The sequence below is a fragment of the Podarcis erhardii genome (assembly GCF_964252035.2).
Source record: "Podarcis erhardii genome assembly, chromosome: 2".
Classification (NCBI taxonomy): Eukaryota; Metazoa; Chordata; class Lepidosauria; order Squamata; family Lacertidae; genus Podarcis; species Podarcis erhardii.
Window position 1 is genome coordinate 122,041,744 of NC_138498.1, and position 26,161 is coordinate 122,067,904.

The 26,161-nt window shown below is 45.3% G+C and overlaps 3 protein-coding genes across 7 annotated transcripts in view; all 3 read left to right on the top strand.

Moving 5' to 3' along the window:
• LOC309335224 (vomeronasal type-2 receptor 26-like) overlaps positions 1 to 26,161 on the top strand; it is a gene marked incomplete at its 5' end in the record, with an annotated part of 182,495 nt that overhangs the window by 132,932 nt on the left and 23,402 nt on the right. The gene's annotated exons all lie outside the window — the stretch shown is intronic.
• On the top strand, positions 507 to 7,382 carry LOC309337024 (uncharacterized protein). 5 transcript variants are annotated; one of them, XM_081853655.1, is made up of 3 exons: positions 507 to 623; positions 3,450 to 3,570; positions 5,021 to 7,382. In XM_081853655.1, the coding sequence occupies exon 3, from the start codon at positions 5,257 to 5,259 to the stop codon at positions 6,487 to 6,489; it is 1,233 nt and encodes a 410-aa protein (XP_081709781.1). In that variant the 5' UTR covers positions 507 to 623; positions 3,450 to 3,570; positions 5,021 to 5,256; the 3' UTR covers positions 6,490 to 7,382. The 5 variants fall into 5 exon arrangements, with proteins under 5 accessions (XP_081709781.1, XP_081709785.1, XP_081709783.1 ...); XM_081853657.1 differs by having other exon boundaries at positions 557 to 623; positions 3,489 to 3,570; XM_081853656.1 differs by lacking the exon at positions 507 to 623 and adding an exon at positions 1,487 to 1,641.
• Positions 15,435 to 25,320, top strand: LOC309337015 (uncharacterized protein). Its single transcript, XM_081853636.1, has 4 exons — positions 15,435 to 15,517; positions 17,653 to 17,816; positions 19,759 to 19,821; positions 22,835 to 25,320. Exons 2-4 carry the CDS (start codon positions 17,717 to 17,719, stop codon positions 24,385 to 24,387), a joined length of 1,716 nt encoding a protein of 571 aa, XP_081709762.1. The 5' UTR covers positions 15,435 to 15,517; positions 17,653 to 17,716; the 3' UTR covers positions 24,388 to 25,320.

The window sequence follows — 26,161 nt, forward strand, 5'->3', positions numbered from 1 at the left end:
AAAAGAAAAAGAACAATATATAAACAATACAAAACATAACCTAAACACAATAAACAAAACAAAACAAAACAAAAACAATTTAAAAACATATCAACCTTTTCCATATTCTATCTTTCATTCCCTTGTTTCATCGACCTCCTCTCACCTCCCTCTTTGTATTCCCCTTCCATTAATTATTTCAGCAATCCCTTTCCATCTTTCTCTATTTTCTATCATATAAATGTCTTAACATATTTTAATCTTATTTCCATTAAAATTAAGACACTTATTTAAACTTAACTTTAATATACTTATTTAAACTTTAAACTTAATATACTTATTTAAACTTATAGCACTTATAGCATTATAAACACTTATTATAGCACTTATAAACTTATAGCATTTCTACTAAGGCCATAAAATTTCATTCCAACATTTTTCTATCACTCATTAATTTTACAATATTTCTCTCTCTCTCTCTTTTTTTTATGCAACAAGAGACTACAATTCCCAGCAGCTCTTTATCTCCCAGGCTTCCTTGCAACTGCAATTCGGCTGCCTCTGTTGGATGGGCAAGAAGGATTTGCAAGGTTTGCAGCGTGGTCGGTGCGCGAAAGCCTCTGGTGTCCACTTTGCAAAAGCTGGTAAGGGTGGGATCAGAAGGGATCCCCTTTATTTCTGGGGGGGGGGCGCGTTGACCTTGGATCATGAAGACGGGGAGCCCCTTCTCGAGTGATCCGAGTTCTTGCTTTCGCTTCTCTCTTGCCTGATTTGGCAGCCGCAATGAAGGGGAAGGGGCCTTGCAGCCCTGCTTTGGGCTCCTGGAAGGCGACCAAGAGAATCATAGAATCCTAGAGTTGGAAGAGACCCCAAGGGCCATCGAGTCCAACCCCCTGCCAAGCAGGAAACACCATCAGAGCACTCCTGACATATGGTTGTCAAGCCTCTGCTTAAAGACCTCCAAAGAAGGAGACTCCACCACACTCCTTGGCAGCAAATTCCACTGTCAAACAGCTCTTACTGTCAGGAAGTTCTTCCTAATGTTTAGGTGGAATCTTCTTTCTTGTAGTTTGGATCCATTGCTCCGTGTCCGCTTCTCTGGAGCAGCAGAAAACAACCTTTCTCCCTCCTCTATGTGACATCCTTTTATATATTTGAACATGGCTACCATATCACCCCTTAACCTCCTCTTCTCCAGGCTAAACATGCCAAGCTCCCTTAGCCGTTCCTCATAAGGCATCGTTTCCAGGCCTTTGACCATTTGGGTTGCCCTCCTCTGGACACGTTCCAGTTTGTCAGTGTCCTTCTTGAACTGTGGTGCCCAGAACTGGACACAGTACTCCAGGTGAGGTCTGACCAGAGCAGAATACAGTGGCACTATTACTTCCCTTGATCTAGATGCTATACTCCTATTGATGCAGCCCAGAATTGCATTGGCTTTTTTAGCTGCCGCGTCACATTGTTGGCTCATGTCAAGTTTGTGGTCAACCAAACTTGACATGAAAGGATAGGGTCTTTACGAATTATCAATTATGTAGGGAGGTGGGGCTCGACGGAGGGAGATTCGCTTCTTGCTAAGGTAGTAGAGGCAGGAAGTGAACGGGGGTGAGCTGCAAGGCGTTTTGCATTTTCTGATCTAGCAAACTTTTTGAAATGTTTAAGGTAATGGTTTTGTTTAACTTTGCTGCGTCAAATGTGCAGTCTGTATTTGACCTCCTTTGTAATGTGTTCTTTTGGAAAAGAATAAGATAATATACGTTGCTTTGAATGTGTATTTCATATACAGTAGTAATGTTTTATTCTGAACTTAATGTGTTGCAAACCGCTCTGAGATTTTTTTTTCTTTTTAAAATATATAAATCAGTATGACAATGACATGAATTACAGTAATAATTCTATACAGAAAATTATTTTGCAGGGTGCAAAGGGCCCCACTTTTCTCTTTATTGATTGTGTGATTTTGCAGAAGCGTGCGTTGCCCATATTTTTAAGAAAGATCCTTAGGGCCTCTCCAAATAATTTTATATACACTTGCAATCGAAATTATTCAATCCCCATTGCAAATCAGGTTTATTATCAAGGTTTACAGACTTTCAGCTGTTTGCAATGAGCAAATCAAACAAAAGCAGTTGAAATAACTCGATGCAACTACGGTTGTAACTTGGAAGTCGAACGGAATCCATTCCAGAAGTCCATTTGACTTCCAAAACATTCGGAAAGCAAAGCGCGACTTCCGATTGGCTGTGCGTAGCTTTTAGAAGACATCTGAAGGCAGCCCTGTATCAGGAGGTTTGTAACGTTTGCTGTTTTTGTTATATTGTTTATAACATTGTTTATATATTGTAAGGTATCCAGAGTGGCCGGGGAAATCCAGCCAGATGGTTGGGGTATAATAATAAGAATAATAACAACAACTAATTATTATTATTTAAGTACTTTATTGCATTTATGATCCTATTTTTCCCTCCAAGGACTTCAAGGTGTGATACATGGTTCTCCCTCTCCACATTTCTTCCTCACAATGTTCCTGTGAGGTACGGTTAGGCTGAGAGAGAGTGGATTTAGTCTAGCACTGTCGCAGGAACCCCCCCCCCCCCCCGGTCATTCAGTTTGTACAAACTTCACTCACACTCACACACTACATACGCTATGCTTCTGTTATAAATTCATAGAAAATCAACCCTACATCGGATTTGCACTGTTCCACTTTTATTTTACTCCATGAAGGAAGGACTACAAAATGGGGAAGGTTTGATACAGGCCAGCCATAATCCCTTGAGCATACCAGCACATCCACAGGAGCCCTGCCCAGTTGCTATGCCAACCCTGATGGTCCTAGACAGAAGACCATCAAGATCACAAAGAACTTGCATATGGGAGTGGATTCAGCATGGACTGGAACAAAGGACAATAATCAGCTCTTCCCTCTGGGGGCAGGAAACTGCAAACTCCCCTCTGTCACCTGGAAAGTACTCATGGGGAGGGGGAAAGGGGGAACCAGCCAGGTGACAGGACACTCAGGTTACCACCACAACTCCTCCCTCAACCCCTCCTTTCTGTGATGTAGGTATGATGTATCTGAGGGGTGGTCTTGATCTACAGGGTGGCAATTTCAAATGTCTTTATAAGACCTTACACACCATTTTTCCGGGGTCCTTCCTCTCTCCTGCAAGTGAGGGGAGCACCCTGTTGCAACAGATCAATAAAGGCCAAGCCTACAGGCTGCTGTTTTGCTCCAAGTTATCCTGGTTGGTGTCTTAGTTTTTGTCCAAGGGAGCCCTCGGATTTTCCCGTTAACAGCACTCTTACAACTACCCTGACACTGGTAATCTGCACCCCCCCCCAGGCCTTAAATCTGAAGATAATGTACTCCAAACTCCACCTTCTTCCTGATTACTGGCTTTGAGCTATTTATTCGGGGGAATATGGGGATTCAGCAAGTTCTCTCTTTCTGTTTCCTTCTTTCCTAGCGTCCAATGACCTTGCAAGATGTTGATTGGCTTTTTCAGAGATGAGGAGGGATTGCTGCTGCAAAACTAACCTTGCATGGGTGCGTCATGGAGGAAAACGACGAGAACATAAGCTGCCTAGGTAATACATATATATATATATATATATAACAAAAATGGCACAACAGGGAAAAGGAAAAAGCAAACTCAGTTCTTAGCAAACTCAGTTCTTAAAGAATGACGAGTTGCTATAAAAACAGCCCACGGCAATAACACATTTTGGGTCTTTCAGTTGAGTGGATGGAATGAGTCATGGCTTCCCATATCTATCTGCCATGGGGGCAACCACAAGGATCATCATAATGGAGTGAATTAACAAGGACACATTGTGCCTGTCTCTCCCCTGACACAGGTCATCATACAGGGTGACAAAAGCAGTTTTGTTCCCAAGCCGGACCTAAACCCTTATTGAAATGAATCTAGGAAAACCAGTTTAGTCCAAGAGCACCTGGATCTAGTCAAAGATATATATCGTATTTTCCTCAAATTCATTTTGTCCTTAAGGCAGCATACATTTTTGGGGAAAAAACTAAGTGCTGTGCTGATGCAGTCGTGATACAATAAAAATTTAGTTACCATATTTTTCTGTGAAAAAGACAGTGTTTTTTTAAGGGGTTGTCTTATACACAGATCACATGATTGGTGGCAGTTGCAAGCAGGAGATTGTCAGCAGCAATTAGGCATGTAATTGGTGGCTGCGGCAAGGCCTCCTGGCGATTGGCTGGTGCAGCAATTTGGTGGGTGATTAGTGGCTGCTGGCTGCGAGTGTGCTTGGGATTGGTGGCTTCGGAGAGGCGTACAATTGGCAGAGGCGGTCAGGTGGATGAGCGATTGTCGGGAATCCCCCTCCCCCAAAATAGCTTAACAACTCTGGGCAATCTCTCCCCCCCCACTTCCTTTATTTGTGGTCCCTAAAAATAGGGGTTGTCTTATGCACTGAAAAATACGGTATCTCCCTGTGTTACACTAAATATCTAATCTGAAGAAGTGTGCATGCACACGAAAGCTCATACCTAGAACTAACTCAGTTGGTCTTTAAGGTGCTACTGGAAGGAATTTTTTTATTTTGTTTTGACCATGGCAGACCAACACGGCTACCTATCTGTAACTAAATATCTAATGATTAACAGTTCATTTAATATATATATCAGACTTTAAGTCAGGTAAGTGCAGTTTTTCTAGAGCTCACAATGAACACCTCCCTTGTTCTCTTAGAATGGCAATGGCACCCACCTGAAAGGTGCTGGAACTGAATTCTGACTGGGAAAAGGCCAATACATTAGTGCATGGGAGCTCCGCCCTTCCTTAAAATAAGATGTTTTATACTTCTCAGTTCTTTTGGCCGTAGCTCTTAAAGGCCCCCTCTTAAAGGTTCAGAGAACTGGGGGTTGGGCAAGTCAGGTGATTCCAGCCCTTACATACACACACCCTTTCTTATCTTTGTGCAGCATTGAGTTCCATAGATGAATGACACAAATATTCATTGTTTCCAAAGTTCACGTTCTCATTTTCCTGTTTACCATTTGTCCTAGGAAATGGCATCGGGGAGAAGAACATTTGTAGTTCTTCTGGGAAGTGTTTTACTGGGAAACTTGATCTTGTCAAACACCAGAGAGACCATGATTGACACAAACCGCACAAATGCCTGCAATGTGAGAAACAGTTTGCTCTACGGTGTCAACTAGTGAGACACAAGAGGATCCACAAAGGGGAGAAGGCCTACAAATGCCCTGAGTGCAAGAAGACTTTTACCTGCTCAGAAAACCTTATGATCCACCAGAGAGTCCACACTGAGGAGAAACCTTATGAATGCAGGGAGTGTGGCAAATACTTTCCCCAAAAATATAACCTTGTGATCCACCAGAGATCCCACAATGGAGAGAAACCTTATGGGTGTGGTGAGTGTGGCAAATGTTTTTCTCAACAATCTCACCTTGTGATCCACCAGAGATCCCACACTGGGGAGAAACCTTATGAATGTGGGGAGTGTGGCAAATGTTTTTCTCTAAAAGCTCTCCTTGTGATCCACCAGAGATCCCACACTGGAGAGAAACCTTACGAGTGCATCGAGTGTGGGAAGTGGTTTGCTGAACCATCTACTTTCAGGCGCCACCAGAAAGACCACACTGGAGAGAAACCTTACAAGTGCATAGAGTGTGGCAAATGTTTTTCTCGTAAAGTTCACCTTGTGAGGCATCAGAGATCCCACACTGGAGAGAAACCTTATGAGTGCACCGTGTGTGGAAAATGGTTTGCCGAACAATATCCTCTCAGGCGCCACCAGAAAGTCCACACAGGGGAGAAACCTTACGAGTGCATAGAGTGTGGCAAATGTTTTTCTCAAAACACTAACCTCGTGTCTCACCACCGGAGAGTCCACATGGGCGAAAAACCTTACAAATGTATGGACTGTGGGAAGGGCTTTGCTGAAAAAGGTGATTTGATGAACCACCAGAGAGTCCACACAAGAGAGAAACCATACAAATGCATGGAATGTGGGAAAAGTTATGCTTTCCACTCAGCCGCTTTGTTACACAATAAAATCCACACTGGAGAGAAACCCTATAAATGCACAGCGTGTGGGAAATGGTTTGCCAACCAATCTTCCCTCAGGCAACACCAGAAATTCCACACTGGAGAGAAACCTTACGAGTGCATGGACTGTGGGAAGTGTTTTGTTGCCAACTCTACATTGGTGATCCACCAGAGATCCCACACTGGGGAGAAACCCTATAAATGCACTGAGTGTGGAAAATGTTTTCAACGCGACTCACACCTCGCGAAACATCGGTTAATCCATACAGAGGAGAGAAATCATAAGTGCCCTGAGTGTGGGAAATGTTTTCCTGACAAGTCTACCTTGGTCGTCCACCAGAGAGCCCACACGGGGGAGAAGCCATATAAATGCACCGTGTGTGGGAAATGTTTTACTTACAGTGCGAGTTATAGAAAGCACCAGATAATTCACACTGGAAAGAAATGTGAGAACACCGTCTCTTGAGAATGGGGCATACACTATCTGGCATAAGGTCCAGTGTTCTCTCCCACCAGCCATAACAGTAAATTTTAGAAAGTACCAGGGATTAAGGTGGGGGTTAATTTTCTCACTGATAACACCATTTTTAACAAAGGGATATAGAGTGGATCCAGGAGATTATTGGTGGGTTCCCAGAGTGTCTGTACATGGAAAACTGCTGGTAAGTTTTAAAAATAAAACAACTTTGCATACAGTAAGAGAGCTCAAGAGACTCTTTTGAGGCTCAAGTTTTATTTCTTGACGAGCATGGGCCACACAGACTTTTCTTTTTAATGCATTACAAACACACCTTGCAGGATGGGGCACCTTGAAAGAAGTTACTGCTATTCCCACCTTGTATGTTACTCAGATGTAGATCCCATGGAGTTTAATGGAGCTTTTCCCCTGAGAGCTGTAGAAATGATGGAGAAAATAATAATTTCATAAAACTATCATTTTGATTATTGCATTTTCTTTTGAGTCATTGCCCAGCCACATTGAAAAGGCCCATTGCTAGGCATGATGATTGTGATTCATCTTGAATTGTTATTTAGGTACATGAAAGAAAATATTGGGAGACATTTAATGAATAGGAAAATCAGTGTCTCAACAAACGAAGACATATTATGAGGAGGGCTGAAGAGCTATGAAGAGCTATGTCATATTTGATTGGTTCAGGATGGTGACAGTGGGTTGCTGTAACAGTGGGTTGGTGACTACTCAGATTGCTGCAATCCTTTGATGGTCAAATGAAATCACATATGTAATCTAGAAGTGTATATTGAACATAGCTTTCAATGTGTTTCTTCACATCCTCATTTTTGAGGCTGTCCCTTTGTGCATTTGTAGTTCAATAAAGGCCTGTCTTTTCACTTGGAGCCTGCACTCTTTTCTTTTTATTTTCTGGGTGGGAGACCTTCATTCGTGGAACCCCTTTTAAATTTCTCCAGGACAGCAATCCTGAGATCTACGCTGCATCCAGACACATCAAAAAAGTTTCAGGAAAACGTGTTGTAAAATGTTCGTAATGGGAAATCACGTTGGCGAAAGATGGAACTCCACAGCGCCCTCTGGTGTCACAGTGTTATAACACATTTAACACACTTAAAAAAGCCCTATTGTACCTAAGTCCCAGGTATAGTGCTTCATTTGTCTAGGGGCAAGAGCAGCATTTGAACGGTTCTAAAGACTAGGTGCATTTTGCAACTTGCCATGATCCAATTGCTACCGGTTTTGGATACGTGGGAACATGTATTGCGACTGAGCCCCGCCACCATTTGGCATATGGTATTAAAGCATATACCTAAGAATGCATAAAGGTAAAGGGTAAAGGGACCCCTGACCATTAGGTCCAGTCGTGGTCGACTCTGGGGTTGCGGCACTCATCTCGGTTTATTGGCCAAGGGAGCCGGCGTACAGCTTCCAGGTCATGTGGCCAGCATGACTAAGCCACTTCTGGCGAACCAGAGCTGCGCATGGAAACTCCGTTTACCTTCCCGCCAGAGGGGTACCTATTTATCTACTTGCACTTTGACGTGCTTTCGAACTGCTAGGTTGGCTTGGGCAGGGACTAAGCAACAGGAGCTAAGCCCGCCGCGGGGATTCGAACCGCCGACCTTCTGATCGGCAAGTCCTAGGCTCTGTGGTTTAACCCACAGCGCCTTACAGACCCACAAATCCTCCTTGGCCTCGGAATCACTACTGCCCTTTCCTGTCAGAGTATTCCCTCTGAGGACCCTTTTTCCTTTAAACACCGTGTGGGACTGTGTCTTTTCTGTTTTAACAGTGTTCTGTGATTCAGACCCTGAGAGCATATATACTGAAAGTCCTCAGCTCTCCCTCCTGTCAGAACGAACCCCTCGCAGACTAGATACGAATCTCTCACCCAGTCTCTCACTCCACTCCAACTGTCTCCCTTGGAGCTCTAGCCAACCAGGAGCTCTTGCTAGTTACCTGTTTGCTAGCAGTGACTCAACCTGCTCAGTAAACAAACTTCCATCACATGTCCCACACCTGAAAATTATTGCGTAGGCAAGGTTGCATATGCCAGCCTCGATGCAGCGATGGGCAGGAATTGTAAAAAGGTATTCTGGGGTTCCTGTTTCAGTACGCAAATATACGTGTATCGTACACACAGAACCTTATATACTTCGTAATGCGATTAAGCTATAAACACTATAAAGTTCTAAACATAACTATATAGCATAACACTTGACTATATTCTTTTACATCTTTAGATAAGCATTGCACTTTAAAAACACAGGATCTAATAACCACTTTTAAATTTGCATTTTAACTAATTGCATTTCAAGCAATGACATCTCATCAAATAAACATATATACAGCATGATTGCCCCTGTACTTATCTAAATGTTTCATCGTGACAGGGCATCTGCAATCACATTATCCTTCCCTCTGATGTGGAAGACATCAAAATTGTAGTCTTGCAGTTGCAGACTCCACCTTATTAGTTCGCTATTGGTACCTTTCATTTGGTTTAACCATTTCAGAGGGGAGTGGTCAGTACAAAGGGTAAATGTTCTTCCCCACAATATGGCTTTAACTTACCAATAGCTCATACAAAGGTCCGTATAGCCAACAAAGGTCCGTATAGTTAAAACAATGGTTTTCCCAGTAGTGATGTATGGAAGTGAGAGCTGGACCATCAAGAAGGCTGATCGCTGAAGAATTGATGCTTTTGAATTAAGGTGCTGGAGGAGACTCTTGAGAGTCCCATGGAGTGCAAGAAGATCAAACCGATCCATTCTTAAGGAAATCAGCTCTGAGTGCTCACTGGAAGGACAGATCGTGAAGTTGAGGCTCCAGTACTTTGGCCACCTCATGAGAAGAGAAGACTCCCTGGAAAAGACCCTAATGTTGGGAAAGATGGAGGGCACAAGGAGAAGGGACGACGGATGACAAGATGGTTGGACAGTGTTCTTGAAGCGACCAGCATGAGTTTGACCAAACTGCGGGAGGCAGTGGAAGACAGGAGTGCCTGGCGTGTTCTGGTCCATGGGGTCACGAAGAGTCGGACACGACTAAACAACAACAACAAGTCCATACAATGACTAAACATTAACTGAAAGGTGTTCCCTCTCCAAGAGTTTCCTACTTAAGTATAGGATGGGGTGCAGATGTCCCTCCTCCCCATTTTGGGAAATAATTGCCCCAACTCCTATATTGGAGGCATCCATGCATGGGGGCGGGGAGAAGTGTGTCAATCTTTCACAAGACCATTTGATGACAACCTGTCAACAAACTTTTTTTTCCTTGAGGGCCAAGAGTTCCTCATCTGCATTCTTTGAGAACAGCTTGAAGACCTGGAGAGGCAACAGTGAGCGATCAAATGAAGTGCATTCTTGTGATCTGTTATGCAGGGTGGGGCTTACCTGGACCCTGCAAAATTTTATTCAGGTTGGCACCCCAGGGCACCTGTGGTGAGACTGCATGGGTCCCTTTTGTTTTGTTTTTTTCCAAATAATATTTATTATTTTCAGTAAATAAACATAGTAAAGAAAGAAAAGATTAACAATAATAAAGACAAAAAAAGAAAAGAAATAGAAAAAAGAAAAAAGATACATACAACATATTACCACTTAATTAATTAAAATTAAGTACCATCCAATTTCATAAAAATAGTATTTGACTTCCTCGAATCTCTTTATCCGAATTTCTTAGTAATTATATGTAGCAGTTTCCAATATCAGTGTTTCAGAAGATCATATCACAGTCTTAATCATATTACATAGCTTTCCTTATCGTACATTTTCTTATTTATAAATTTAATTCCATTTTAATCCTAGGTCTAATTGTTTCTTTCAAGTGATTACATATCTTTAATATTACAATATTTATTCAAGTAGTCTTTAAATTTCTTCCAGTCTTCTTGATGTTCCTCTTCTTTCTGGTCGCGGATTCTCCCGGTGAGATCAGCCAACTCCATAAATTCCATCATCTTCATCTGCCATTCTTCTACCGTTGGTAGTTCTTGTGTTTTCCATTTTTTGGCTAATAAAATCCGTGCAGCAGTTGTGGCATACAAAAATAATTTTACATCTTTTGGGGGCAGTTCAGAACCTGTTATTCCAAGGAGAAGGGCTTCTGGTTTCTTCATAAATGTATATTTCATCATTTTTTTAAATTCATTATAATTTTTCCTCCAGTGCATGGGTCTCTTTTGGAGGGAGAGGGAGAGTGGGGACGCCATGTAAAGTTGAAATAAAACAAGAGAGCCTGGCTGCCTAGAGAGATCGGGAAAGGGACCCTCCCTCTGTTCCCTCAACTCTGTCCCCTTCCCCTCAGTGTTACAGTCACAGCTTCTCTTAACCTCTCTTCATTCAAAAAAACAGCTGTTATACTTCAGTTTTTGTTAGTTATGGCAGGTGGTTCAGTTAAACAATACAACACAGCTTCCTACCCCAATCAATACCCTGGTTCATGAGTGAGGGACACTTTTCCTCAGCCCCCCTCTCTCTAAGCAACCTCACTCCTGAGGAAATTCCAAAATGGTGTAACAGACCCAGGGGATCCCCTCCCCCCTTGTGACTGGCTTGGGGTCATAGAATCCTAGAGTTGGAAGAGACCACAAGGGCCATCGAGTCCAACCCCCTGCCAAGCAGGAAACACCATCAGAGCACTCCTGACATATGGTTGTCAAGCCTCTGCTTAAAGACCTCCAAAGAAGGAGACTCCACCACACTCCTTGGCAGCAAATTCCACTGTCCAACAGCTCTTACTGTCAGGAAGTTCTTCCTAATGTTTAGGTGGAATCTTCTTTCTTGTAGTTTGGAGCCATTGCTCCGTGTCCGCTTCTCTGGAGCAGCAGAAAACAACCTTTCTCCCTCCTTTATGTGACATCCTTTTATATATTTGAACATGGCTATCATATCACCCCTTCACCTCCTCTTCTCCAGGCTAAACATGCCCAGCTCCCTTAGCCGTTCCTCATAAGGCATCGTTTCCAGGCCTTTGACCATTTGGGTTGCCCTCCTCTGGACACGTTCCAGTTTGTCAGTGTCCCTCTTGAACTGTGGTGCCCAGAACTGGACACAGTACTCCAGGTGAGGTCTGACCAGAGCAGAATACAGTGGCACTATTACTTCCCTTGATCTAGATGCCATACTCCTATTGATGCAGCCCAGAATCACATTGGCTTTTTTAGCTGCCGCGTCACACTGTTGGCTCATGTCAAGTTTGTGGTCAACCAAGACTCCTAGATCCTTTTCACATGTACTGCTCTCAAGCCAGGTGTCACCCATCTTGTATTTGTGCCTCTCATTTTTTTTTGCCCAAGTGCAATACTTTACATTTCTCCCTGTTAAAATTCATCTTGTTTGTTTTGGCCCAGTTCTCTAATCTGTCAAGGTCGTTTTGAAGTGTGATCCTGTCCTCTGGGGTGTTAGCCACCCCTCCCAGTTTGGTGTCATCTGCAAATTTGATCAGGATGCCCTTGAGTCCATCATCCAAGTCGTTGATAAAGATGTTGAATAAGACCGGGCCCAAGACAGAACCCTGTGGCACCCCACTATTCACTCTTCTCCAGGATGAAGAGGAACCATTGATGAGCACCCTTTGGGTTCGGTCAGCCAGCCAGTTACAAATCCACTGAGTCTTCTGTCCCTAGAAGAACTGCCCCCTCCTGACTGGAAGGTGAGCCTAAATTCCCCCTAGATCTGCTTCTTCTGCCTCACACTCCTGTCTGTAGACCTTCCTCAGACCCCCAACCGGCTCTCCCTATCCAAGCTGGGAGGTTCTTTCCTCACACCAATGGACAGTCTCCTCAGGGTGGGTGTTCGACCCAAATCAGAACCAGTTCTCCTCCTGTCAAATCCTATCCTCCTCCCCAACTCCCATCTCCAAACAATCCCTCTCCCTCTTCTCAAATCCAGTCCTGTCTCTCCTCTCAAATCAAGCTCTTTCCCTCAACCTGAGCCCCGTTTGACTTCTCAAGTCAAGCTCTATTCCAACTCTCTGCCTCAGAAACGGCTCCGGTTATTTTCCCTCCAAAAGTTCTGGCTCCGCCCCCTCTTGTCTGTCTGTCTGTCTGTCTTGGGAGCCAATCAGAGAGAGGCCCCAGCCCTCTGGTGGAATTTCAGCGGAACTGCATCACCAGGCTCTGCTGTCCATTCCATCATGGCATTTCGATATTAATTTTTTTATTATTACTTTTGCGTAGATCCAATGGCAAAAGTAGTAAATAATGGCTAATTTGTGAGGGCGTCAGTTTGCCCGGACTCCACTTCATTTCGCCATCACAACGTGCATCTGATCAACTAAGTCGATGGTGTCAGAAATGCATTATTCTTTGCTGATAGAACACACTTTTCTCGTCGCCTGTCCATGCTTTTCCCAGTCCTCCCCCCATGTTATGTACTGAGTTGAATAGGATCAAAAATGCTGCAGTCTGATTGGTCCTAGAACAATAGGATCCAAAACGCAGTCATCTGATTGGTCCTAGAACAATAGGATCCAAAATGCAGTCGTCTGATTGGTCCTAGAACCATAGGATCCAGAATGCAGAAGTCTGTTTGGTCCACAGGAGCCACCCAATCCAGCTCCAGGTGGAAGTGAATCTGCAACCTGATTGGCCTACAGGAGAATCCCAAAATTAGCCAATCACGTGGGGCCCATTGTGTAAATAATGTACCGTATTTTTTGCACCATGTCTGTGCGTGTTATGGAGGGAATGCCTGTGGGTGGCGGGGGAATCTGCTGCAGTCGTGAGCAGAGGATCCATGGTTCCCCTTCTTTCCCTCCTCCATGGTTACAAAGCATGGATCCACATGGATCCTCAGGATTTTTGCATTGGGCTACTCCAAACTCACTGTCAGATCACATGTCTGTGGCCACAGCATGAACCACAAAAATCATATATCCACTGTTTCGTTTAGAATATTTTTTTTCTTGTTTTCCTCCTCTGAAAACGACATGCGTGTTATGGTCTGGTGCGTGTTATAGAGCGAAAAATACGGTATATAAAGCAGATACTTTGGGGGAACTTGCATTCCTTACTTCTCTGAGCTGAATAAAGAACATGAAATCCACACACGACTCTGAGTATATTTCACCCCAAGATATAGGAATAAAAGCGCACATTCCCCTCGGAGAGAAAGGAGCGGGCTTTGGCTGAGCGTCTGTTGAAAGGGAAGGAGGGCAGAACAGACAGGTGTTTCCACCCACTACACCACACAGCCCCTTCTTCAGGACGCAGCTGGCTTCTGCATCTCACCTTGTTGGGTCTTTTTTGGAGAGCCTACCTCCAGTCTGGAGGCCTGGGCATAGCCAGGATTTATTTGAGGGGGGCAGGATTTATGTTGGGGGGGGGGGTATAACAGAGCTATCCACAACGCCATAGATCAGTTTGTTAAGTCTTTCTTTATTTACTTACAGTGGTGCCTCGCAAGACGAAAAGAATCCGTTCTACGAGTCTCTTCGTCTTGCGGTTTTTTCGTCTTGCGAAGCAAGCCCATTAGTGGCTTAGCGGATTAGCGCTATTAGCGGCTTAGGGGCTTAGCGGATCAGCTGATAAGCGGCTTAGCGGATCAGCTGTTAAGCGGCTTAGCGGCTTAGCGGATCAGCTGATAAGCGGCTTAGCGGCTTAGAAAAAGGGGGGGAGGAGGAAGAAAAACCCGCAGGAACTCGCAAGACATTTTCGTCTTGCAAAGCAAGCCCTTAGGAAATTCGTTTTGCGAAGCACCTCCAAAACGGAAAACCCTTTCGTCTAGCGGATTTTCCGTCTTACGAGGCATTCGTCTTGCGGGACACCACTGTATTCCCTTTCCTTCCGCAGAGTTGCATCGACTTCCTCCATCCCACCTGCTCCCCGCAGGGAGAGAACCTCTTGCTTTGAACAGGGGCCAGGCATGGCATCCTCCCTGGACCAGGTGGGTGCAGACTGGCAGGTGGAGGCCGTCTCTTGTGGATGCTTCCGTGGAGAGTCCAGCACCGCAGCGGGTTGGGCTGGATGACCTCGGAGGTCCCTTTCAAACTCTCCCATTCCCCGATTCTGTTCTTGTAAGCCAACCTGCCCCCTATTGGGCCCGAGGTCCTGCAGCCTAGCCCTGTCCCCCCCCCACCCCACACCCCTGAACAACTCTTTGGCGGCGCCCCTGAGAATGATAGAATCAGACACAAGATTTACCCACCCGGGAAGAATGGCAGATGAAGGTGATGGACTACATGGAACTGGCGGAAATGACTGGCAGAATCCGAGACCAGGGAGAAGAGTCGGTGGAAGAAGATTGGAAAAAACTTAAAGCTTATTTACAGGAACATTGTAAAATTAAGGAATGTTAGAAGGATGTTGGAATGAAACTATGTGGTTTCAGCAGAAATGTTATAAAGGATTAAGTAAAAATGGATTGTTAATTAGCGAAAGAGGAGAATGTAAAATTATAGTATATCAAGATAAATGTTTAGGATAAAAACAAAGATGGAAAGGATTTGCTGAAATATCTAATTGAACTAGAATACAAAAAAGGGAGGTGTGAGGAGGTCAAGGAAATAAGCAAAGGAAAGAAAGTCATGTAAAGGTTTGATTTGTTTTTAATTGTCTGTATTTTTTGGTCATTTTTTCTGTTTTTGGTGTTGTGTTTGTTTAACTTTTTCTATTTTTCTTTCTGTAACCTTAAAAACCTTAATAAAAATCTATTATATATAAAAAAGAGAATCATAGAATCGTAGAGTTGGAAGGGGAGCCGAGGGTCATCTAGCCCAACCCTCGGCAATGCAGGGCTCTTTTGCCCAACATGGGTCTGGAACCCACAACCCTGCGAGGAAGAACCCCCAGGCTGTACCCACTGAGCCATCCCACCTTTCCCAGCGTGGGAGCCCAGGATCCGGATGCCTCCCACTTTCTCCCTGGGTAGTGATCACTGAGCGACGAGGCCACGTAAGGGTTAAGGAGAGCGAGAGAGCCCGGTTGCCTAGAGCGGCCTGGGAAAGGCCCCTCTCTCTCTCCGTCCTTCCGCCTCGCCGCCTCTTTCCGCTTGTCTTGGAGGCCTCTGGGGCGGTGAGTCCTTTGGGCGAAGGGGAGGCTGTGGGGCGACGGGGGGTGGGGTGCAGAGGAGGCTGTTGGGGGGCTGAGAGATGAATGGGAGGATCCCCTGGGTGGGTGGGGGGAAGGGGAGCCATGGGACCCGAGGCCTCTGAGGTCCCAGCACCCGCCTACCTACGACCCCCGTGGAGGGGAGTGGGTTGTTTGGGGGGGCTCGGAAGTGGGCGCCCCTTGAGAAGAGGGGGCTCCAAGTGGGGAAAGAGGGTGGGCCTCCATCTTGGGCGATGCTTTCCTTGCGACCCCTGCATTGCTGGGGGTTGGTCTAGATGACCCTTGGGGGTCCCTTCCAGTTCCACAGTTCTGGGGGGTGGGGCATAGGAGCCAAATCCATGGGGCCGGGAGGGCTTTGGCCACCACAATAAAACACTTGAGGGGGCTTTTGTGTTTGTTTGTTTATATGTGTGTGTGTGTGTGTACACACATGCATACACACTGTCACGTGATCAGATATGTGGGGCGGGGCTTGAGAGAAGGGGCTCTAGGGGTCCCTTGCAGTTCCACAGTTCTCGGGTTCTGGGGGGTGGAGCATTGGGGCCAAATCCATGGGGCCGGGAGGGCTTTGGCCACCACAATAAAACACTTGAGGGGGCTTTTGTGTTTGTGTATATGTGTTTGTGTATACACACATGCATACACACAGTGTCACGCGCTCAGTTATGTGGGGCGGGGCTTGAGAGAAAGGGCTCCATCTTGGAGGAGGAAATCTCCGGAGGGGCTGCCTTGGTTTCTCCCTCCTGCCCAGAAGTCTCCTTAAAGTCACATCCATAAAGGGGGGGGGGGTCCGAATTCCTTTCTCCCCCTTCCCACTTGGAAACTGCTTCTCCCCCAGTGCCTGGGGGCTCCCAAGGTAGGATGCTGCAGGACACCGAATTAGACCAAAGGCCCACCTGGGTCAATCTCTTCAGGGGTCTGGGGCTACCCATGCCCTCCAAGGCCTGGAAACGATGCCTTATGAGGAACGGCTAAGGGAGCTGGGCATGTTTAGCCTGGAGAAGAGGAGGTTAAGGGGTGATATGATAGCCATGTTCAAATATATAAAAGGATGTCACATAGAGGAGGGAGAAAGGTTGTTTTCTGCTGCTCCAGAGAAGCGGACACGGAGCAATGGATCCAAACTACAAGAAAGAAGATTCCACCTAAACATTAGGAAGAACTTCCTGACAGTAAGAGCTGTTTGACAGTGGAATTTGCTGCCACAGAGTGTGGTGGAGTCTCCTTCTTTGGAGGTCTTGAAGCAGAGGCTTGACAACCACATGTCAGGAGTGCTCTGATGGTGTTTCCTGCTTGGCAGGGGGTTGGACTCCATGGCCCTTGTGGTCTCTTCCAACTCTAGGATTCTATGATTTTATAAGACGCCACAACTTGTTTAAACTTTGAGATGTGCAAAATAGTTTAAAAGAGGCTGGATCATCACCATCACTATCCGAGGCTGGGAGTGGTGTGCTGAGTTCCAGGGGGTTGTGGGAAGAGAAGGAGAAATTGTTGGGTGGGGGCTGGAGCGGAACCCTCCCCCCCCACCCAAAGTAAGCAGAAAAGTCAAGAAAGACCTGGCTACAGGGAGGGAGGGGAGCAGTCTTCTCCAAAGTCTCTCATCTGGTGCATGTTTCTGGATGTCAGAAAGCAGCCCTGTGAAGATTTACTCATAAGTAAGCCCCGGTGGGTTGCTCGGTCCCTGCTCCTGCCAACCTAGCGGTTTGAAAGCACGTCAAAGTGCAAGTAGATAAATAGGTACCGCTCCAGCGGGAAGGTAAATGGTGTTTCCGTGCGCTGCTCTGGTTCACCAGAAGCGGCTTCGTCATGCTGGCCACATGACCCGGAAGCTGTACGCCGGCTCCCTCGGCCAGTAAAGCGAGATGAGTGCCGCAACCCCAGAGTCAGCCACGACTGGACCTAATGGTCAGGGGTCCCTTTACCTTAAGCCCTGGGGGGGGGGCAGATTAAACTGGTATAACCAAAAAAACCTTTAAAAATGGGGCTCCTCTTGGGAAGGTGGTACCCCATTTGAGCTTCTCTAGAGGCTGCAGAATGTTTTGGGCAGGAGAATCCCTGCAGGGCCTCTGAGTCTCCCTTTGCTTCTTCCTCCCTCCCAGGAACCTGCAGCTTCTGAGCTCCTCAGGAAGGACCAAAGTGCCTGAACCTACAAACCTAGTAAGGATGGAAGGAGGAAGATGGACAGTTGACCTTATCAGACTGCCTCCTGCATCCCTCCCCAAAACCTCTGGGCATTTTCTCCCAGGGCCCGCAGAGACATCTGGTGAGTCCCAGGGGAATGGAGATGGGGACATAGATGGATGAAGAGGAAAACCTTTTCCCAGGCATTTGAATTTTAGGTGCTATTTCCTCCGCAGGACTCCTGGCTAGTTGCTGATCTCCCCTTCTTGGGCAAGGTTCTTGACCGTGTGGTTGCAGACATAATCCTGGTGGTTTTGGAGGATGCTGATTTTCTAGATCCATTTTAATTGGGTTTTGGCCCAGAAACTGCTTTGGTTGCCCTGTAGGATGACCTCTGTTGGGAAAGAGACAGCAGAACCGTGTCCCTACTAATTCTTGACCTTTCAGCGGCTTTCGATTCCATCTACCATGGTATCCTTGTAGAGCAGCTGTTTGCGTTAGGGGGTGGGTGACCCCGCTTTGCCGTGGTTTTGATCTTACTTGGATAGTTGTTTCCAGAGAGTGTTGCTTGGAGATTATCCTTCAGCCCTGTGGAACCTTCAATGTGGGATTTCTCAGGTGTCATTTTTATCCCCTGTGCTGTATAACATCTATATGATACCACTAAGTGGAGTTACCCAGAGGTTTGGAGTATGTTGTCAGCAATATGCTGATGACACTCGGCTCTATTGCTCAGTTACATCTACAGGTGAGGCAGCAGGTGTGCTAGACCATTGTCTTGCCTCGGTAATAGACTGGATGAGAGGCAACAAACTGAAGCTGAATCCAGATATGACAAAGGCCCAGTTAATGGGTGGTTCCCTAGATTGGATGGCTGGGAGGTTGACTGCTCTTGATGGGATTACACGCCCTCTGAAAGAGGAGGCATGTTGCTTGGTGGGACTTCTGCATCCATTGCTGGCTCAGGTGGCCATAGTGGCATGGCTTCAGTTGGCAGCCCCAGCTGCACCCCTATCCTATTCCAACAAGAGAGACAAGTGGGAGGTACATAAAGAATCACATGTGGCTGCATAAGGAGCTTTCGGATGAGCTGAAATTTAAGAAAGGCGGGCTTAAGAAATGGAAGAAAGGGGAAATCATGAAGGAAGAGTATAAATGAGTAGCCAGCAGTAACAAGGATAAGATCATGCAGACGAAAGATAAGAATGAGCTTGGGCGTACAAGAGGGGTAAAAAACAATAAAAGTCCTGAGTCTGTTGTTGTTCAACAATCTTTATAAACAACTTAGATGAAGGAATTGAGGGGATGGCTACTCATCCAATGTGCAGATTATGCCAAAGCGGGAGATTCAATATTACCATAACAGATTGGCGTACTGGGCAAAAATGAATTTCAGTGGGGACTGAATATCAGATTCTACAATGAGGCCAGAAGAACCAACTGCACATATATAAGATGGAGGACACCTGGGTTGCCAGTAGTACCTGTCTCACCACAAACTTAACATGATCAAAGGACTGGAAACCAAGCCTTATGAAGAATAGCTGAGGAAGCTGGGTTTGCTAAGCCTGAATAAAAGGAAACTAGGAAGAGATATGCCATCTTCCTCGTACACCTCTTACCTACGGGACCGCATCTCCCAGAATGCCCCACAGAGACCCTCAAGGTCCATAAATAGCAACACCCTAGTGGTCCCGGGCCCTAAGGAAGTTAGATTGGCTTCAACCAGAGCCAGGGCCTTTTCAACACTGGCTCCGGCCTGGTGGAACGCTCTGCCTCATGAGACCAGGGCCCTGCAGGATCTGATTTCTTTCCGCAGGGCCTGTAAGACAGAGTTGTTCCGCCTGGCCTTTGGCTTGGAGCCAATTTGATTCCCTCCCCCTCTTTCTTTTCCTTTCTCCACCTGCGATGAGGCTACATCTTAATATTTTAATGTTTTCAATGTTTTAATGTTGTATTTTAATTTTGTTTTTAAGTTGTATTCATTCAACTTATTTTTATTATTGCTTGTTAGCCGCCCTGAGCCCGGCCTTGGCTGGGGAGGGCGGGGTATAAATAAAAATTATTATTATTATTATCTTCAGATATCTTATCTAAAGTGCTGTCAGGTGAAAATGGAGCAAGCTTGTTATCTTCATCTCTGGAGGGTAGGACCCGATCCAATGGATTCAGATTACAGTGGTGCCCCGCAAGACGAAATTAATTCGTTCCGCAATTTTTGTCGTCTAGCGAATTTTTCGTCTTGCGAAGCACGAAATCCCATAGGAATGCATTGAAAATCAATTAATGCGTTCCTATGGTCAAAAAAAGTCCAAACAAAGCCAAATTTGGTACAACAACAGTTTATTAACTGCTCTTTAAAGTCACACATACTGTAAAGAGCAGTTCAAAAATTGAAGAGAAAATAAATTAACTTTATAAACATGACAGAAAAACATTTAAAAATCAACAAAGTGTACAGTACATTTTCTAAGACTCTGGGGGACCACTCGAAGAAGGCTCCTCTTCCACTCTTTGCTTCTTGGTCAAGAACCTGTCCATAGTCTGCTGCTTTATCCGCCTTTTCAGCAGCTCCCTGAAAGACGACATGACCCTCGTATCATAAAAGTTCCCAGCGTCATGTGCCACGTGCTTCTCATGGTGGTGTAGATCTGCAAAAGTCTGCACCTCCTTCCACTTCTGGCAAATGTCCCTCAGTCTTTCGGAGGACAGCCGTTCCTCAGTTGCTTCCTCCTCTTCCAGTGAGGCCTGCTCCTGCGCAGCCTCTGCCTGCAGTTCGACCAGCTCCACGGTGGTCAGCTCGTCGTCGTGCCCCTCCACCAGCTCGCAGACGTCCTCCTCCGTGACCTCCAGGCCCATGGTCCTCCCCAAGGCAACAATGTCCTGCACCACTGTTGAACTGGCAGCCTCTCCATGCCTGACCACGCTGTGGATGCCAGATCTTGTCTTGAACCGGTCAAACCAACCTCTGCTAGCCTTGAAGACTTCTGGCTCGGCTGAGGTTCCTGGCTGTTCCCGGATGAGGTCAGCGTGCAAGGCCTTGGCCTTCTCACAAATGACGGCCTCAGACACTGTGTCCCCTGCACGCTGCTTCTCTTCTATCCAGATGAGCAGCAACTTCTCGACCTCCTCCAGGACAGCTGGGCGGTTCTTCACGATCCTGGTGACTCCCTTGGCTGCATCAGTCGCCAGGATCTTCTCCCTCATCTTCAGGATGGTCCCGATGGTCGATGGGTTCCTGCCGTACTCCCTGGCGATGTCCGTCACACGCATTCCGCCGTCGTGCTTCCAGATGATCTCCTTCTTCATTTCCAGCGTCACCTTCTCCTTCTTCCTCTCGCCAGCCACCGCAGCAGCAGTCTTCTTGGGTCCCATGGCAGCACAGCTCCTACCTTCGTAAACTCAGAAACAGAAAAAAAATCAGTGATGTGCTTCAAACCCAAAAAATACAAAAGCAGCCAGCCACCCACCACACAGAAATTAAAACCCAGAACCAAGGCCTTGAATCCCAAGCACCCCAACCCCAAATCCAAAACCCAAAAACCCCCAAAAAAGTTTTAAAAGTTTAGCTTACCAAATGGATGAAAGAGAAGTTCTGGAAAAGCTTCAACAATCAACCACCGAAGTCCTCAGAAACCTCAAATGGCTGCAAAATAAGTTTAGGAAAAGCTTCAAAAATCACCAAAGTCTTCAAAAACCTCAACTGCTCCCACAGACACGCACCAACCCACCCACAACACAGAAATTGCAAACCCCTCCCCAACTGCTTCCCCACCCAGACAAAAAAAAAATTCAAAAAATAACAACATAGCCAGCACTCAGAAATTCAAACTCAGAAATTTTTTTCAAAAATAAACAACCTGGCCCAATGGTCACAGAAAATCATAAAAATTCCCCAAAAAACCCCACATGGTCCCAGATTTCTGCAGAAACCTCCCCAACTGTTCCCCTAGCCAGCCAGCACTCAGAAATTCAAACTCAGAAAAAAAAAATTGAAAATAAACAACCATGCCTAGTGGTCACAGAAAATCATAAAAATTTCCCAAAAAACCCCACATGGTCCCAGATTTCTGCAGAAACCTCCCCAACTGTTCCCCTAGCCAGCCAGCACTCAGAAATTCAAACTCAGAAAAATTTTCAAAAAAAAACAACCTGGCCCAGTGGTCACAGAAAATCATAAAAATTCCCAAAAAAGGCCCACAAGCCCCCAGATTATCGCAAACCCCTTCCCAACACCAAGTCCTTGAATCCCAAACACCCCAACCCAAAATCCAAAACCCCCCAAAAAAGTTTTAAAAGTTTAACTTACCAAATGGATGAAAGAGAAGTTCTGGAAAAGTTCTGGAAAAGTTTTGGAAAATCTTCAAAAGTGAGCAAAGTCTGAGAAAAGGCTACCAAACCACGTGCTAACAGTTGCTCCTCGAAGTCAAGTCGCAACTGCAGCTGCTCAAGCTAAGCACCCTTGGTTTTAACGGTTTTTACACAAAGGAAACAAAGTCGCGAGACGTTTTCGTTTTGCGAAGCAAGCCCATAGGGGAATTCGTCTTGCGAGGCAAATCGCGGACAAAAAAACCTTTCGTCTAGCGAGTTTTTTGTCTTGCGAGGCATTCGTCTTGCGGGGCACTACTGTACAAGAAATGTGAATCCAGCTAAACAGTAGAACAGACACTCTCTGAAGGTGGTGGACTCTCCTTCCTTGAAGCCTGTTAAGCAGAGGTTGGATGCTTAAGTCGAGATTGCTGCATTGCAGAAGTTTGGACAAGAGGACCCTCGGGGTCTCTTCCAAGTCTAGATAGAATTGTTCATATACCACCCTTCATCTAAGCATCACTGCACGGTTTACAATATTAATGAAGAAAAATACGTAACATCGTAACAACCAAAACAGTACAACCACACACACAAATTAAAGAGGCAGAGATGATTTAATTAGGCACAGGCAAGGGAAAAGAGGAAGGTTTTCATTTGCTGCCCAGATTGTAACGCCTGGCTTTACTATATTTTGACATTATGTTAGTTGTATTCTTAAAAAAATGGAACATGAAAAGGGAGAACGTAAGAGATATTGAAATAAGAGGTGCTATTTGCACCAGATGTGTGTTATGTTACTTCTTCCTCTTCCTTGGAAGCCTAACAGGATTTTCTTTCCTCCCCAAGCAGGTGATGGAAACAATAGTCAGAATTCACCTGGAATTTCATTGAAGAAACCATTTAAATGCATGGTGTGCGGAAAGTGCTTCATCCAGAAGACAAAGTTTACTTTACACCAGCGAACTCACACAGGGGAGAAACCGTATGAATGTATGGAGTGTGGAAAGTCGTTCAGCCGGAAGGAAAACCTTACTTTACACCAGCGAACTCACACAGGGGAGAAGCCATTTCAGTGCATGGAGTGCGGAAAGACGTTTGCTGATCGTGCAAGCCATGCAAGACATCAACGGATTCACACAGGAGAAAAACCATTTAAATGTTTGGAGTGTGGAAAGTGCTTCAGTGTAAGTGGAAACTGTACAAAACATCAACTCACTCACACAGGGGAGAAACCTTTTAAATGTTTGGAGTGCGGAAAGTGCTTCATTGATCATACATCCCTTAGTTCACATCAAAGAATTCACACAGGGGAGAAGCCATTCAAATGTATGGAGTGCGGGAAATGTTTCAGGTGGAAGAAATACCTTACTACACACCAGCAAACTCACACAGTGGAGAAACCATATGAATGTATGGAGTGTGGAAAGTATTTGAAGTGGAAGCAATACCTTACTGCACACCAGCGAACTCACACAGGGGAGAAACCATTTGAATGTATGGAGTGTGGGAAGAGTTTCAGATGGAAGCATTCCCTTACTAGACACCAGCAAACTCACACAGTGGAGAAACCATATGAATGTTTGGAGTGTGGAAAGAGCTTCAGATGGAAGTATTACCTTACTACACACCAGCAAACTCACACAGTGGAGAAACCATATGAATGTATGGAGTGTGGAAAGAGTTTCAGATGGAAGTATTCCCTTACTACACACCAGCAAACTCACACAGGGGAGAAACCATATGAATGTATGGAGTGTGGAAAGTGTTTCAGCAGGAAGCATTCCCTTACTACACACCAGCGAACTCACACAGGGGAGAAACCATTTAAATGTATGGAGTGTGGGAAGACTTCCGTAGATAGAGGATCCCATATAAAACATCTACGAATTCACACAGGAGAAAAACCATTTAAATGTATGGAGTGTGGAAAGACTTCTGTAGATAGAGGATCCCATATAAAACATCTACGAATTCACACAGGAGAAAAACCATTTAAATGTAACGAGTGTGGAAGCTGCTTCAATCAAAGTGGAAACCTTAAAAACCATCTACGAATTCACACAGGGGAGAAACCCTTTAAATGCACAGAGTGTGGAAAGTGCTTCAGTATGAGGCAAAATCTTAATATTCATCAACGGTCTCACACAGGGGAGAAACCATTTGAATGTAAAGATTGTGGGAAGACTTCCGCTGATCGTTCAACCCATGCAAAACATCTACGAATTCATACAGGAGTGAAACCATTTAAATGTATGGAGTGTGGGAAGAGCTTCACACGGAAGACAACCCTTACTTTACACCAGAGAACTCACACGGAGAAACGATTTAAATGTATGGAGTGTGGGAAGAGCTTCAGTCAAAGAGGAAGACTTAGAAAACATCAACAAACTCACACAGGATGAAAAAGCATTTAAATGTGTGCAGCGTGGAAAGTGGTTCAGCTAGTAATCACACCTTCACATCAACAAATTCACACTGGGAAGAAACCACTTAAATGCTCGGAGTGTGGAAAGAGCTTCAGTCAAAGTGGAATGTTCATATTCACATAAGAGAAACAATTTAAATCTATGGAATGTGGAACAATTTTCACTCACATTTCACTCTTATCACACAAAATATAGAGCCATAAAATTGTAGAATGGGAAGGGCCCTAAGGGACATCTAGTCCAACCTCCTGCAATACTAAAATCTCAACGGAAGAATCCATGACAGATGGCCTTTGGAGAATTTTAATCAGTGAAGGGGAGTCCACAACCCACCAAAGGAGTTTGTTCCCCAACTGAAAAGCTCTTATTGTCAGAAAGTTCTTCCTGGTGTTTAGTCAGAATCCACACTTTAATCAATTTGCTAACCCCCGTCTTCTTAAAATAAGAGCTAATCCGATCATGTGTCGCTTTGCATTATGAACTTAGTAAGTTTCACGATCAATAATACTGGCTGATGTAGAGTATTAAATATATGTGCTTAGGAAGTTTGCATTAGACAGGATAGGTTTGTCTGCAACAAATTGTGGGATGTTTCTGTTTTGAGGGTTTCGGCTAAATCAGGGTTTCCCAGACTTGGGTCTCCAGTTGTTTTTTGGACTACAGTTCCCATCATTCCTGACCACTGGTCCTGCTAGCTAGGGATGATGGGAGTTGTAGTCCATAAACAGCTGGAGAACCAAGTTTGGGAAACCCTGGGCTAAATGATGACTCATTGCTGGAAACCCGAGTGGTCTCTTTTGGCAGAAAATAGAACCCGAGAACTCAGGGGAGCAATGTATTGCTTTGTATCTTTGTAAGCTTTATTTTCAACTCTTTTAAAACTCTTCTGCAATAAAGCTTTGAAACTCATCCTTTGTAGTGGAGACTAATTGTTTTCTATTCTACACACGGTCTGTATCAGAGCAGCTGTCACCATTTCTCAGTCCAAACCACCTCACAGGGTTGTTGCAGTGATAAAATGGAGAGGCTGGAGACGTGTGTCAATCTTTCACAAGAGCATTTGATGACTGTCAAGATACTCAGATCTGGTCTTCTGTGAGGGATCGGGATCCTCTCCACACCTAATCTGTTTTTTTCTTGGCAGGAATTCCAGTTGGGATTCAGGCCTCATCATGGGACAGAAACTGCCTTGGTTGCGCTGGTCAGCCACATAACACCGGTCTAGAAAGAGCTACATTGGCTCCCAGTACAATTCCAAGCAGAATTCAAAGTGTTGGTGCTGACCTTTCAAGACTTAAATGGCCTCAGCCCAGTTTACCTGAAGGAGCGTCTCCACCCCCATCATTCAGCCCAAACACTGTGGTTCAGCTCCAGGGGCCTTCTGGCGGTTCCCTCCCTGCGAGAAATGAGGTTTCAGGGAACCAGGCAGAGGGCCTTCTTGGTAGTGGCGCCCACCCTGTGGAACGCCTTTCCATTAGATGTCAAGGAAGTAAAAAACTATCTGACTTTTAGAAGACACCTGAAAGCAGCCCTGTTTAGGGAAGTTTTTAATGACTGATGTTTTAATGTACAGTGGTGCCTCGCAAGACGAGAAGAATCCGTTCCGCGAGTCTCTTCGTCTAGCGGTTTTTTCGTCTTGCGAAGCAAGCCCATTTACGGCTTAGCGGATTAGCGCTATTAGCGGTTTAGCGGCTTTTAGTGGATAAGCGGCTTAGCGGCTTAGAAAAAGGGGGGAAAGGCGGGGAAACCC